Consider the following 15375-nt stretch of genomic DNA (forward strand, 5'->3'; position numbering starts at 1 on the left):
CTCCCAGATGGTAAGACCGGCAAGGTCATCTCGCTTGCGACGAAGGGCGCCGGCAGGAAGTCAGTGAAGAGCAAGAGCGTCGAAGTCAACAACCTCGATGGCGGCGTGGAGTACACAGCCACGGTGTCCTTCCGCGGCGCGGACGACTTCGACTTCGGACCGACTTCGCCGGCGAGCGCGCCGCTCACCATCGTACCGCCCGTCGCGCCCCAGGCGCCGCTGCTCGAAGCTGTGTCGAGTTCCGAGATCAAAGTGACCTTTGCTGCTCCACCGGACTGCGCTAATGTCAACATGATCTTCCAAGCCGTTACGGGTGAGCACGCAGTCAAACCAGATCTCACGCTTCGGCCGCGGGAAGCTGGTGGCTCATGTCTCACAAACGTACAGAGCAAGCGCCCCAGCATCGTCGTCATGGGCCTCTCGAATGCGATTACGTACAGGGTTGCGCTTTTGGCCTACAACGGCAGCTGCTGGGGTCCGCGAGGCCCGTGGAGCAAGCCGATGAAGCTCGCGGACCACGTTCCCGAGGCGCCGTGCGCGCCGCTCCTCGACAAGATCACGCAAGACAGTGTCCGGGTGCGATGCGCGCTGATGGAGGACTGCACGCTCGTGACCATATTCTTCAAGCAAGGGTCTGTGCGCAAGGTTGTCGACAATAGGACGCACACGCTCTGCCATACAGGGAAGGCCACACCAGCTCCTAGGGCCAAGGCAGGCGAGGTCGTCTCAGGACTTCAGCCGGACACAGAGTACGAGGTCTTTGTCGCGGCGAAGAGCGCCTTCGGATGGAGCGCGGTAGGCCCTTCGTCCAAGTTCCGCACGCTGTCCGACGTCGAGATCACGGGCGCGCGGACCCAGGAGGCGCGCGACGCCGAGCTCCGCAAGAACGCCATCGACGTCGACGCCCTCGATCCCGCGCCGGCGGCCAAGCGCCCCAAGAAGGAGAAGTAAAGCACCCCCTTTACCGTCACCGCGTCGTGATGTCCTCCATGGTGTTGTGGCGGCGCTGGAGGAGCTTCCGGAGCTCGCGCTGGGAGCCGCCGGTCTGGTGGAAGAGCGTGACCCAGGAGTCCTTGGCGTAGTAGATGGAGTCGCCGAGGCGCACGGCCGCGCGGATGTTGACGAAGTAGTAGATCGCCGCGACGATCTTGTGAACGTGCGAGATCGACGTGTAGCGGAGCCCCGCCTGCGTCGACGTGTCCCACATGCCGTTGTTCTTGCGGAACTTCTTCCGGCCCGCGGCGAGCACGGGCAGCGTGATGATGCGGTAGAGCCCGAGGAACAGCGTCAGGAAGAAGTACCTGCGGCGGCGCGTCCGGGGGGGGGGCGGCGCCGCGGCCGGCGCGCCGGGCTCGCGCGTGGGGTGGATCCAGAGCACGGCGCGGAACTCGGCGAGGAGGGCGTCGATGAGCCCGACGCGGAAGGGGTACGTCTCGCCTGCGGCGCGGGCGCTCGCAACGGGCGCGCGCGCGGCGTCGGCGGGCGCGGGCCGCGCGCAGAGCATGAGGAAGACGACGACGAAGCAGCAGAGCTGGACGAAGAGGTGGATGCCGAACATGGTCGGGTAGCTGTTGTACTCGTCGTACCTGCGGCGCGGCGGCGTCGCGCGGCCGGCGGTGGTCCGGCGCGGGGCAGCCTCACTCGAGGGTGCTGTTGAGGAGCAGGTCCGTGAAGAGCAGCCCGAAGAGGATCACGGACTTGCCCTCGTTCGTGCGCCGCGTCACCTCGTCCTTCTTGACCGCGGGGATGGTCCCATTGGCGCCGCTCATCTTCGAACCGGCGCGCACTGGCAACACATCGAGTTTTGGCAGTGCAAGGTTCGATCGTTGACCTTTTTTTACGACGCCACCGCGCCTGGACGAGTCCCCGGACGCCTCATTTGGGGTGTTTCGAGTCTTCCGGGCGACGATTGGGGGCGAGCGAGACGTCCTACGCCGCGTCGGAGTCGCCCGGCCCGCGCGCGTCCGCGCGCGCGGGCCCGAAGTGGCTGCGGTGCGTTCGCAGAGCCTTCCCGCGACGGCGCCAGGAATGCGTCGAGCGGCCTTGGTGTCCGGGTGTCGAGCCGGCGGCTCAGCTCGGCGTCGTCCCGGACGGGCAGCCGAAGCGTTCGAACCTCGAGTCGAGAGCTGCGCGCCACGACTGACCGCCGCGACGATGGCCGAGGTTGACTCCGACAAAAATGGAGCCCCGTGCGCGCGCCGCAACTCCGTGAGCGAGAACGGCGAGCAGAAGACGGTGGAGGACCTCGAGGAGGAGCGCGTGAACGAGCTGCTGGCCAAGGGCGCCGAGGACGAGGAGGTGCGTCCGCGATCGCGGAAATGTGGGGGTCGGGAGGTCCGGCCCCCGCCGGGCGCGGGGGCATGGAACGTCGGCGCCCGCGCGACCCGCGGCGCCCCCGCAGGCGGCCCCGACGAGCGCGCCCGTGCTGCTGCAGGCCGCCGCGCGCGCGGAGGCGCGCGGCCGCGTCCGAAGCGCGTCGATAGCGCCGGCCGCGGAACCCTCGACCCCCCGCAAAATTCGTAGGGCTCGGACAGCCTCCTGGAGCAGTCGTCGCGCCCCGCGGCGAAGAAGGCCCAGCTCGACACGCTGCTGGCCAAGGCCGAGCAGTATTCCGCGTTCATCGTCAACTCGCAGATGTCCGCCGCGCAGCCCGAGCCCGAGCCCGAGGCCGGGTCGAAGCGCAAGTCGACGTCCGGCGGCGGGTCGTCGAAGAAGAAGAAGAAGGGCGAGGCCGGCGACGCCGCGGCGGAGATGGCCGAGGCCCAGGCGAAGATGAAGGGCGACCGGAACTTGGTCCAGCAGCCGACGGGCATGACGGGCGGCACGCTCAAGCCCTACCAGGTCGAGGGCCTGCGCTGGCTCGCGACGCTCTTCGAGAACGGTTTGAGCGGCATCCTCGCCGACGAGATGGGCCTGGGCAAGACCATCCAGGTCATCGCCTTAATCGCGCACATCCGCGAGAAGAACGTCAAGGGCCCGATCTGCGTCGCCGCGCCGCTCGCGACGCTGCCCAACTGGATGAACGAGTTCAAGAAGTGGGTGCCCGGCATCAGCGCGCTGCTCTACCACGGCTCGAAGCAGCACCGCGCGGACTTGAGGAAGACGGCCATGGCGACGTCGCTGCAGAACGAGGAGGACTTCCCGGTGATCGTCACGTCCTACGAGGTCTGCATCATCGACCGCGCGCCCCTGTCCCACTTCAAGTTCAAGTACCTCATCATCGACGAGGGCCAGCGCGTCAAGAACCGCGACTGCCGCCTCGTCCGCGAGCTCAAGAAGCTCAACACGGAGAACCGGCTGTTATTGTCGGGCACGCCGATCCAGAACACGCTCGAGGAGCTCTGGTCGCTGCTCAACTTCGTGAACCCGCAGATCTTCGACGACCTCAACGTCTTCCAGTCCTGGTTCGGCTTCCGCAACATCGGCCAGGAGACGCAGGTCGACGACATCATCGACGACGAGTCCAAGGACCGCATCGTCACGAAGCTCCACGAGATCCTCCGGCCCTTCCTCCTGCGGCGCGTCAAGAGCGACGTGCTCCGGGGCGTGCTCCCGGACAAGAAGGAGATCGTCGTCTACGCGCCCATGACGCCCCTCCAGAAGTCCTACGAGGCGCTGATCCTGGAGCGGAAGCTCAAGGACTCGCTCATCGCCGCGGGCATCCCCGCGACGTCGCACGAGGTCTCGGAGCAGAACATGCTCATGAACCAGCGCAAGAACGCGAACCACCCCTTCCTCTTCGGCGAGCCCCGCGACGCCAACGGCGAGTTTATCGGGGTGGCGACGCCGAAGGCGCTCGTCAACGCCGCGGGCAAGTTCCGGCTGCTCGAGCGGATCCTGCCCAAGCTCAAGGCGCAGGGCCACAAGGTGCTGCTCTTCTCCCAGATGACGGAGTTATTGAACATCATCGAGGACTACCTGCGCTGGCGCGAGTGGAACTACTTCCGCATCGACGGCGGCGTCGAGCTCTCGGAGCGCCAGCGGCAGATCGACGCCTTCAACGGCGAGGGCCAGGAGTCCAACGAGTACTTCGTCTTCATGCTGTCGACGCGCGCGGGCGGGTTGGGCATCAACCTGGCGACGGCGGACACGGTCATCCTCTTCGACAGCGACTGGAACCCGCACCAGGACGCGCAGGCGATGGACCGCGCGCACCGCATCGGCCAGAAGCGCGACGTCGTCGTCTACCGCTTCCTCACGAGCGGCAGCGCGGAGATCGGCATGATGGAGAAGCAGATCTCCAAGAAGAAGCTCGAGCGCATGGCCGTCCAGGGCGGCGACTACAACAAGGCGGGCCGCCGGAGCCGCGGGGAGCTCACGACGGACGGCCTCCGGTCGCTGCTCAACGACGACGTCAACATCGCGCAGCGCATCGGCGCCGCGGGCGACAACGCCACGGCCGACGAGATCTCCGAGCAGGAGCTCGACCTCGTCATGGACCGGGCGAAGATCTTCTCGCCCGCCGGCATCCCCACGGAGGGCAAGATGTACGACGTCGTCTCGTCGCAGGCCGGCCCGGGCCTCCTCTCGAACCTCGACACCTAGGCGGCGGCTCGGAACGAGCATGCCCCGCCGCCCCCCAAGCACCCGCGAGAGACGCGCGCGCCCCCCTGCGTATAGCGAGCCTAGGAGCCCGTGAACCGCGTTAGAGCGAGCCTAGGAGCCCGTGAACCGCGTCCCGCCCGTCGCGCCGTCCGCGGCCGGGTCCGCGTTGAACGCGGCCGCGAGGACGTCGCCGATGGGCGTGCCGACCAAATGCGTGTTCGTCAGGCGCTGGAACCGCGAGTTGACGCGCCGTTTTTTTTTGGCCTCGTCCTCCTGCTTGCGGCCCGGCCGCTTGTTCGACTTGCGGCTGATCTTCGCGTTCAACTTCGCCTCCACCAATTTCCGCTCGAGCTGCGCGTGGTCCACGGGCGTCTCCGCCGCCGTCTCCAGCCACAACGCCCGCACGTCGTTGGACGCGCCGTGGCGTACGAGGCCGAAGCGCGGCCGGCCGCCGCAGTCGAGCCGGTCCTCGTTCACCGGCAAAACGCCCGCGTCGAAGCGGTCGCAGTACTCGTTCGCGCTGTGCATCTCCTTGAGGGACGTCGCCCCGAGCGGCCGCTCGGCGCGCTTGGGCTGGCTGCCCGACGCGTGGACGCGGGACGACACGCGGTGCCAGGCGACGGGCGGGTCCGCGCCGTCGTCGAGGACGAACCCGACGGCGTCGCCGCGCCGGACCTCGGTCGTCACGTCCTTGGCCGTGGCCACGGTCCGCGCGTCCCTGGGCTTCGCGTCGCCCGTCAAGCGGACGAGGTAGGGCGCGCCCCGGGGGAAGAGGCCCACGCGCCGCGTCGTCGCGTCCAGCGTCGCGACGACGGCGCCGCCGACGATCGCCTTCTCCACCTGGGCAGGACAAGAGAGATTCAACGTCGCTTCAACGTGAGTGTTTCGCGCGCGCGCGTCACGAGAAAAACATCCACGCGTCGAGACCGTTCCGAGAGATGATCGCTCGTCCAAAAATCAGCCGAAACGAGTGGAAAACGGCCGAGAAAGGAGCCTTTGAAGTTGGGAATTTCGCTCTCTTGTCCTGCCCTGTTCTCCACGTCCCGCTCCGCGCCGACGTAGCAGTCGAACACCTCCGACGCCACGACGCCGTTGGGCGAATTGTTCACGAAGGTCACCAGGCTCGCCGCGTCGTGCACGTCCTCGTGCTTGGCCTGGTACTCGTAGTGCGCCTCCATCTCCTCGTCGAACTGCACGCGGACGCGCGCGTTCGCGCGGACCATGGCGTCGACGGCCGTCTCGACGCGCAAGTCCACGGGCGGCGCCCCGCCCTCGCTCAGCGCCGCGGCGATCTGCCGCGCGCTCAGGGCCGCCGACCCGACGCGCGACCGCAGGAAGTCGACGACGACGGCCTGCTTCTCCGCGTTGGACCGCTCGTCCTTGGCGCTCGACGCCGGCGCGTCGGACCGGGCCGTGACGCCCTCCGTCTGCCAGGAGAACGTGTTCATGGTTTTTGGTGTTTGTTGCGGCTCTGCGACCAAGCTAGGCGCATCATCGGCTCTCGCTGCATGTTGACGGTGCACCGCGGTGAATCTCGGCCCGGGCTCGGCGAACTCGCCGCGCGCGCGCCCGCGGGGCGCCGCGCGGCTGCGTCCAGCAGCGCGTAACGCCCGCCTTTGCCTGGGACGGGAGGTGGCCAGGGCCGCCGGGATGGCCTCGGACTGGCGGATGCCGCGGAGCACGCGCGCGAGCTCGACGTCGTTGCGGCGGGCCGCCGCGGCGGCGATGCGAGGGTGGTCGTCGTCGTCGTTACCTCAGGAGGAGCTTGCACATGTCGGTGTGTCCGTTGAAGGCAGCCCAGTGGAGCGCGGTGTTTCCGTAGCTGTCGCGATCACCGACTCGCGCGCCCGCTTCGAGCAGTATATTACTCAGAGGCTCGACTGGTCTTCGGCGGCGCACTACGAAGAAGCGCTACCACATGATTCGAAGTGCCTGTGGTTGACGGGATTATCATCTCATCCCGTTCTGATGCGCCGCAGGAGCAGACGAAACTGCAGGTGCTCAAGGGCCACGGATGCGACCCGCCGACTCGGACGCTGTACGTTGATCGCTTCACTGAATGCCGGGCCATGGCAATCGCGCCGCCGCGGCCGGCCACCGCCCGGAAACACAGAACGCTTGGCACGTGCGTCGCCTGCACGTCGCAATTGCCGTCAGCGATCCATGGGCGAGCCGAGCCGATCATGGCGCGCGCCGCGGCGTCGTTTTGCAGCCGACATTGCCGTGCTTGAGGATCCCGATCTGTGAGTAAAAGTACAATGCACTAGAAAAACAACATGTTTCCCCTAGTTAGGGCTTTGCGCAGGCTCCGCGCACTTCTTCATGTGATGATCCGAGTTTTAGTGCACCAAAATTGGTCACGCCCGAGAGACAGGCGCTGCCGAGCCATCGGCAGCGGGTCGGCGAAAATCGGCGCGCGCGCCCCTGCGTTTTAGCAATAGACGCTGTGGCAAAAAATGTGCCGAAAAAGGGCTGCATGTGGACCCATTCGCACACACTACCATGGCATGATCACTATCTTTTGGGGGTCCACAAGGCGCGCTCGTCCGCGCGGGGTCCCAGGCAACTCAGCGCGCCAAGCACGGGCAGCCGCAGACTCTGGGATCGCTTCGTGGAGCTCATGGCGCGCTCGAACGTGCTCCAAAGCGGGTTCCGTAGCCCGCCGCGCCGTCGCGTTCCCAGCGACCGGTGCACCATAACTCGGCTATGCGCGACGAGGGAGCGTCGTCGCGGCGTCGCAAGGTTCCACCGGACCCAGCTGACATCGCAGCGGCCATTGCACGGGCGCACCAGAGGCTGCAAAGGAGTCGACTACACTTCAACTTATGATGTTGCTTTTCTAGTGCATTGTACTTTTACCACGACGACGCGACGCAATCGAGGCCTGATCGCGCGCAGTGCGAACCCGCGTCTGCCACACCTGAGGCGTCCACACGCAGAGAAACTACTTCGCGAGAGTCGCGTCGTCGCGCCCGAGCGCGCGCGCGCGAAAGAAACGCGCTGCGACGCCGCTTTGATCGAGCTTGGCGATGTGCAACACCTGTCGCCGCAGGCAGCCATGGGCGACATCCTCACGAAAATGGCCGACATGTTCAACGGCGAGGAGGCGAGCTACTGCATCGTCGGCTGCGGCCTGCCCGGCCGCGGCATGGGCTGGTTCCACGGCCTGCAGCTCGTGAACGGCGACATCGGCGCGGCGCGCGGCGCCCGAGTATCCGCGCCGCGCGGCGTGGACCGCGACGCACCGTAGGCAAGGCGAAGCTGACGGACGTCGTCGAGCCCTGGTTCCTCGGCGGCGGCAAGGACAGCCCGCCGGGCGTCGAGTTCCAGAAGCTCGTCGGCGAGTGGGGCGCCAAGGGCGTGTCGTTCCACGCGGCGCTCGACGACGGGTCGGTCTTCGGCAAGGTCTCGAGCGGTCCCAAGGTCTGCCTCATCGCCGGCCGCACGCCGGACAACCCGAAGTTCTTCCGGCAAGCCATCGCGGCGGGCGCGACGCACATCCTGCTCGAGAAGCCCGGCGCGCCGACGGTCGGCGAGCTCGAGGAGATGGCGGCGCTCGCCAAGGAGAAGGGCGTGCCCGTCTTCATGGGCTTCATCAAGAACATCTCGGACTACGTCGAGGGCGCCCTCGCCGCCGCGGCGGCGGCGCCAAAGGGCGCGGACGTCGAGACGCTCCTCGTCTCGCGCAACGACTACACCAAAGAGAACCTCGGCGAGTGCTTCTCGCGCAACTCCGAGGGCATGCTCAAGAACATGGCCATCCACGAGATCGCGCTCGCCTGCCAGTTCTGGGGCATGCGGTCGACGAACGTCACGGACGTGCAGCTGAACGCGGAGGGCTGCGAGATGCTGACGTTGGGCGGCTTCACGGACTTCAGCAAGATCGACTTCACCCTCGTCAACGACCAGGGCACGAAGGTGCGCATCTCCAGCGACCGCTGCGCCGGCGACGGCTGCTGCGCGGTCGTCACGGACAAGGCGTCCGGCTCCAAACTCTTCGAGGCCGAGATGGTCGGCGACGAGCGCGCCAAGGACGTCGCCAAGCAGGCCGCGGCCCACCCGGACTGGTTCTCCTACCTCTACACGCAGGAGGTCGAGTACGCCAAGCTCAAGTCCGTCTGCGCGGCGCACGCGCTCGCGAAGACGACGCCGCCGGGCGTCGCGACCATCGAGATCGCCATCGAGGCCCTCAAGCTCGCCGAGTACCTCACGCCCGTGCTCAAGGACAAGCTCAAGGCGTGAGACGGGGCAATCTCGTCCGCCGGACGCTCGACACGTGCTGATTCGCCGCCGCCGCCGCGCGGGCCGCCGCCGCCGCGCCCGCCCCGCTCCCCGTCGCTCGCCCCCAACACCGCTCGCGCCGTATGCTAATGCCGCGACCGCGTACTTCTGGGTTGTCACGTGGGCGATCGCTCTCTCGTGCCGACGTCAGGGCTCCGAGTCGGGAAGTGGCTCCGAGTCGTACAGGAAGGCCTACACTTCAATAGTAGGCCTACAGGACTTCAAGCCTACTTCACTTTCGGGATCCGAAGGGTTGAAGCCACGGTTAGAGACGCAGCCCACGATGGTCCGCGCCGCCGTCTCCCCGAAGCGGTCCCGGGCAAAGAGCCCCGAGACGCCGTCGAAGCGGCCGCGGGACGACGAGGTGGAATTCACCCGCGAGGCGCTCGAGCCGCGGCGGCAGCTCCTCGCGGACCTGCGGCGCTGGGAGGCCCTGGGAGACCACCGCACGGGCGGCGCCGGCGACCGCGCGACGGCGGCGTGGCTCGTCGACGAGCTCGCCCGGGCGTCCCTCGCCGCGAGCGTCGACGAGTTCCCCTTCCCGCGGCGAACTCCGGGCGTCTGCTCCGTGAGCGACGGCGTCAAAACAGTGCCGGGCGTCGCGTACGCCGACGGCGGCGACACGGACCTGCGCGGCGTCGCGGCGCCCGCGTCCCTCGCCGCCGCGCCGGGCGCGGGGGGCGTCGGCGTCCTGTGGGGCAGCCCCGTCGAGGAGGACAACGACGCCGTCGACGCCGCGCGCGACGCGGGGACCTTCGACGCTATAGTCGTCGCGACGCGCGGCGGCCTCCGGCTCCGCGACGCCGAGGCCTACGCCGAGCCCTACGGCCCGCCCGTCGTCCAGGTCGACGCGAAGGAGAGCGCCTGGCTCTTCGCGACGGCCAAGGCGGGCATGCGGCTCGAGGTGAAAGCGACGGTCCGGCGCGACGCGTCGTTCACGTCGAACGTCGTCGCGACCGTCCCGGGCGCGGACGCGGGCCTCGCCCCCGTCGTCGTCGCCTGCGAGCGCACGGCCTGGCGCGCGGCGACGGGCGAGGCGGGCGGCGCCGTCGCGCTCTGGCTCGCGTGCGCGCGGTTCCTAGCGACCGCGCGGCCGCGGCGGACCGTCGAGTTCGTCGCCGCGGCGGGGCGCGAGGTCGGCCACCCGGGCCTCGCGCGCCGCCTCGACGCCCGCGACGCGGCCGCGGCCCACTGCTGGGTGCTCATCGGCGCGGACGTCGCCGCGAAGGGGTCGGGCGTCGTCTGGCAGGCGTCGACGCGGAGGCGCCGCGACGCGGGCCTCCGGGCCCTCCGGGCCCTGGGCCAGCGGGACGCGGCGGCGCCCGCCGAGCCCCGCGGCGAGGCCGCCGCGTTCGTCGACGACGGCGCGGCCTTCGTGGCGTTGTCGGGCGCGGCAAACGGCGAGCTCCACGGCGAAGGCGACACGCTCGCGCGCAACGTCGACGAAGCCAAGCTCGCGCGCCTCCACACCATGCTCCTCACGACGCTCCTCGGCCTCGCCGAGGAGTGAGGCGCATTAGTATCTTCAAGGTGATGTTCAAGCTGCTGAATCGCTTTGTTTGACTCGGTGCTTGTGGCAGATGACATTGTGCTCTCCGTAGCTGCCTGCCTCACTGCATCGACATGAGCTCTCTCGACGCTGCCTACGCCAAGTGGGACAACTTAGACTTGGACACGGCGTCCGAGGACGACGAGCCGCCGCCGGCGCCCCGGGTGAACTTCGTGCATCAGGGCGCCTCGAAGGTGGTCGATTCCGCGCCGTCCGATCCCCTCTACGCGGTGGATCCCGACGCGCCGCCCCCGTCGTCGTTCTACTGCGATCCCTTGATGCCGCGGGTCGAGGACACGTCCGAGGAGCGGTCGTGGCCCCCGTGCCCGGACCTCGCGGCCGGCCGCGCGGCGCCGATCTCCAAGTACCCGCCGAGCTTCGTGCGCTTCAACAAGAGGCTGTCGGAGCGCAACTGGGCCTGCTTCGCCGCGGCGCTCGGCGGGTCGTCGCGCTACTACGACGCGCCCGTCCGCGACGGCGCCTACCGCTACCGCCGCTTCGAGAACGCCGGCGTGCCCGCCGCCGGCGTGCTCGACGGCTGCCACCCGCAGCTCCAGTCCGCGGCCGACGGCTCCAACCGCTGCGACGGCGGCAAGCTCGCGGCCGCGTGCGGCCCGGCGATCGCCGCGGTTGCGCTCGCGACGCTCAAGGCCACGGTCAAGCCCTCCGTGCTCGGCGCCGCGCTCTCGAAATGCTCGTCGCTCCGGTCGCTCGCGCTGACGGAGTGCGCCGTCGACGCCGCGATGCTCGCCGCTCTACCGCCGACGATCGAGAGCCTGCGCTTCTCGGAGTGCGCGGGCCTCGACCTGTGTGGAATTCGACCACTGGTTTGGGTGGTCCTGACCAAGCTTCAGAATTCTCTAGCTCGGTCAAATCGAAGTCGATTCGGCTGATTTTTGGACGAATCGATTGCTCTCGTCGAGTTCTCGAAGCACAGCCAAAGAGCTTGCGTCGAAACTGTCGCGTACGCACACATTGAAGTAGGGTTGAAGATTTGATTTCCACACAGGCCTCGACGACGGCGCGCTCGCGGCCGCGCTCGGCGCCGCGAGGGCGAGCCTCGTCTACGTCGACGTCGAGAAGGGCGGCGGCGCGTCGCCCGGCGCGGCCGTGCCCGGGCGGCGGGCCGCGGCGGTCCTGCGCGACTGCTCGCTCGCGTTCCTCCGCTTTTCGGACCGGAACTCGGGCAAAGCGCGCGCGTCGATCGTCGAGATGGAGAGCCTCGCCGGCGCGCTCGAGGGCGACTCCCAGCGTCCTGCGGCCGCGACGATTTTCGAGAGATGTCGACCGAGAGAAAAATCATCACCGACGCGCTCGGTAGGCGACTCCGCGCTCGCGGAGGCCCTCGAGACGCTCCACCTCGACCCCTTTTGCGACGGGCGCTGCAAGCCGACGGCGCCGCGGCTCCTCGACGCCCTCGGCGCGTGCCCGAAGCTGAGGGACGTCGACGGCGTCCGCTGCCCCGAGAGCGGGTCGCACCCGACGCTCGCGCTGCTGAACCGGTTCGTCGTCAACCCGACGGACCTCGCGAAGCGGCACGCCGCCGCGCCGAAGCTCCGCGAGCTCGTCGTCGTCGGGGACAAGCCCTACGACTTCACGCACTGGAGCGTCTCGGCGCCGCAGCTCGCGACGTTCAAGCTCTGGGGCGCGACGCTCGCGTCGCTCGTGCTCCAGGAGCAGGTGGCCAGGGGCGCCGTGGCCCAAATCGTCCAGCACACGCCGCGCCTCGTCCACCTCTCGCTCGCCATGGCCCTCCGGGACACGCAGGCCTTCTACGAGCGCACGAGAGACTACGACGACGCGCCCGGCGACTACGACGACGACCTCGAGGCCGTCGCCGGCTGCTGCCCGAAGCTCCGCGTCCTCGACCTGAGCTCGAACTACGACGACTCCTACGCGGCCTTCTCGGAGCCCGCGGTCTGCCGGCTCTGCGACGACCTGCGCCACCTGACGGACATCTACATGCACGCGAACGGGCGCAAGTGGAACTTCGGCCGCATCGACACGAAGCGCGGCGCGCTCCGCGTCCACCACGACGGGAGCTACCGGTGCCCGTTCCACGGCTAAGAGTGTGTTCAGGGGAGGTCGGGGCGAGCGGGCGGCGGAGGCCGCGGCGCGGTCAAAGGGGGGCCGGTGGCTCTTGCTGCGCCGTCGGAGGACCGCGTGGCAGAACTCCGGAGGCGACGCGGCATGGCGGGTCTGGACGCGGCCTACCAGAGCTTGAGCGTCGAGTGGCCCCCCGGCGGCGCGTGGAGCCGCGTCGTCGAGCGGTCCGTGAGCACGTTGCCCGTGTTCTGGCTCGCGCCGTTCGCGAAGGCGTTGGACCCGTGGCGCGTGTTCGCGCCGAAGGCGAGGGGGGGCGCGGGGCCGCCGGGGCCTCGGTCTCGAAGGCCTCGACGCGCGGGCGCGGAACCGGCGCGGGCGGAACCAGCGCGGCGCGCGCGGCCGGCGCGTCGTCCCCTTGCGGCATTGGCACCTTGGTCGCCCAGGGCGGACCGTCCGGCGGCGGCGCCGGAGCCTTTCCCGCGGGCGGCACCATCTCGACGACGACGTCCTCCTTCTTGGCCGGCTCGTCCCACGCGAGAAGCGATCCCAACGACGAACCGCCGCCGGGCGGGGCGAGGACGCGCGAAGTGGGGCGATCCGTAATCACATTTCCCGTCTCACCGTTGGAGAAGGCGTTGCAGGAGGTGCTCATGATTCCGCGGCGCGGCGTCGAGCCACCGGCTTTTTGCCCTGCTTTTTTTTTGCTGTGGCGAAAAGAGGCTCGCCGCACGCGCTCGTCGCCCCGTAAGAGCGCCCCCCCCCGTCCGCCACAAGAGACGGAACAGGCCCCAGAACACGCGAAGGAGACCGCACGAGCCCTCGCTACGACGAGGACCGCACGATGCGCGACTGGGAGAAGAAGCAAAAAGAATATGAAGAGCGCATGGCCCGGGTGAAGAACGCTAAGCTCCGTACGACCTGCACCATCTGCGGAGCGAAAGCGAAGCTCCCATGCCCCTGCGGAACCGCCCAGTACTGCAGTGTCGCCTGTCAGAAGGTCGACTGGCGCGAGCGCGGCCACCGGACGGCGTGCAAGAAGATCCGAGACGAGCGCGCGGCGGAGGCGGCGCGGGCCGAGGCGCCGACGCCCCCGCCGTCGCCGCCAAAGGAGGTGTTCTACGGCCCCGCGCCGCGGTCGCACGCCGACGAAGTCCGCGCGCGCATCGCCGCGGAACACGAGGCCGCTCGCGCGCGGCGCGAGGCGAACCCGGAGCCCGAGCCGCTGTCGGCGCGATTTGGGAGCCGGTGCCCAGTTTGCTTCGAGGACTGGGACGTGAATGAGTGGCAAAACATGCGTCCGTGTTGCTGCCTGAAGGTCTGCGAGTCGTGCCACCACAAGATCGGCTACAAGCCGTGTCCCCTCTGTCGTAAGCCGGCGCCGAAGACTCATGCGGAGTGTCTGGCTCACATTCGTCGCCACATGGAAAATGATGTGCCAGAAGCGATCAGTCATTTGCAGTGTCGGCGCATGGGTGCCTACGTAGTCTCGTCCGGAGCCTACAAACCAAGCCGAATCCACGTAGGTTTTTTGGCGGATTGCTACTTTTCTGGTAGCCATGAGCTCGTGATATCTACCAAGAAGGGTGCGAGATTGTATAAACGTGCGGCAGAGCTCGGAGACGTTAATGCGACGTGGAATCTTGCGATTTTGTACAAAAACGGACAGGGCGTCAAGATGAACGAGACCAAGGCCATGCAACTGAGTCGCGTGGCCGCGGACCGGGGCCATCCAGTAGCACAGTTCCAGTTGGGAATGGAGATTCTAGGGGAGAAAAACAAGGAGACAGAACAGGAGGGGCTCCGTTACGTCTGGTTAGCGGCAAAACAAGGCCTTATGGACGCGGAGTTCATCCTGGGCGGTATTTATTCCTGCGGAGAAGACGCCAACCTCGACGCAGCCAAATTCTGGCTTTCGCGGGCCGCCGCCAAGGGCAGCGAGCAAGCAAAGACGCGCCTGGCGCAACTCGACGCGTGAGATCCCCTAGTAAGGCTAGCGAACAGCTCTCTTTACCCCACGTCCGCCATCCAGTCCCCCGGCTCGCCCGCGTCCGCGACGCCCGCGGCGGTGACGGCGAAGTGCGACGACGGCAGGTCGCCGAAGTCGTCGCGCGCGCCCGTGACGAGCGTCGCGGACCGCTCGCCGGAGGCCGCGCTCCGCGTGAGCCGCAGGCGCGCCGTCGCGACCTTGGCGAAGGTCGCGTCGTCGGCGGCGACGACGGCGCTCGGGTCGGCGCCGTCGGAGAAGTCCGCGGAGACGTGGTTCGTGAGCACCGCGGGGACGCCGTGCGCCTGCGACAGCGCGGCGACGGCGGCGAGCGCGTCCGCGAGCGCGGCGCGCCGCTCCCGGGGCGGCAGCGCGCGGACGACGTCCGCGAGGCAGTCGACGACGAGGAGCGACACGCCGTGGGCCGCGCAGACCTTGGGCGCGTCGCGCGCGAGCGTCGCGAGGAGCACCTCCGCGTCGTGCGCCGACGACACGAGCAGGTCCCGCGCGCGGTCCGCGTTTCCGCCGCGGGCCTTGAGGAAGGCGAGCGACGCGCGCGCGGCGCTCCGGCCCTTGGTCTCGACGACGAGGACCTTCGCGCCGGGCGCCGTCCGCGCGAGCGTGAGCGCGACGAGCGTGTGCGCGAGGTTCGACTTGCCCGCGCCGGCCTTGCCGTGGATCTCGAGGATGTCGCCGCGGCCGAGGGCCAGCGCGCGGTCGACGGCCTCGCCGCGCAGGAGGCCGAGCCGCGGCCGCGGCGCGCGCGGCGCGGGCGGCGGCGGCGGCGGCGGCGTCGCGGGCCGCGGCGCCGCCGCGGGCCGCGCGGGCGACTGGCGCGAGCGCTTCCGCGCGAGCGCCGCGGCCTTGTTCTCCTCGATGCGCCGCTTCAGCGCCTCGTTCGCCGTGACCGCCGCGCAGGGCGGCCGCGGCCGCGGCTCCGGCTCCGCGGGCGGCGCGGCCGCGGGCGGCG

The 15375-nt window shown here is 68.9% G+C and overlaps 2 protein-coding genes across 2 annotated transcripts in view; one reads left to right on the forward strand and one right to left on the reverse strand.

Annotated features, from left to right (window-relative positions):
- Window positions 1-2142: 2142 nt before the first annotated feature.
- AURANDRAFT_53418 (hypothetical protein) lies at window positions 2143-4634 on the forward strand (the record flags this gene model as incomplete). Its single annotated transcript, XM_009037832.1, has 3 exons — window positions 2143-2298; window positions 2402-2452; window positions 2524-4634. 3 exons carry the CDS (start codon window positions 2155-2157, stop codon window positions 4543-4545), a joined length of 2217 nt encoding a protein of 738 aa, XP_009036080.1.
- A 9794-nt stretch (window positions 4635-14428) lies between these two features.
- Window positions 14429-15375, reverse strand: part of AURANDRAFT_63482 (hypothetical protein) — a gene marked incomplete at both ends in the record, with an annotated part of 2920 nt that continues 1973 nt past the window's right edge. The window contains one exon of the mRNA XM_009038107.1: window positions 14429-15340. Coding sequence (XP_009036355.1) covers window positions 14429-15340 — 912 coding nt within the window. The remainder of the gene's footprint in view (window positions 15341-15375) is intronic.

Source organism: Aureococcus anophagefferens (genome assembly GCF_000186865.1).
Source record: "Aureococcus anophagefferens unplaced genomic scaffold AURANscaffold_7, whole genome shotgun sequence".
NCBI classification, from domain to species: domain Eukaryota; class Pelagophyceae; order Pelagomonadales; family Pelagomonadaceae; genus Aureococcus; species Aureococcus anophagefferens.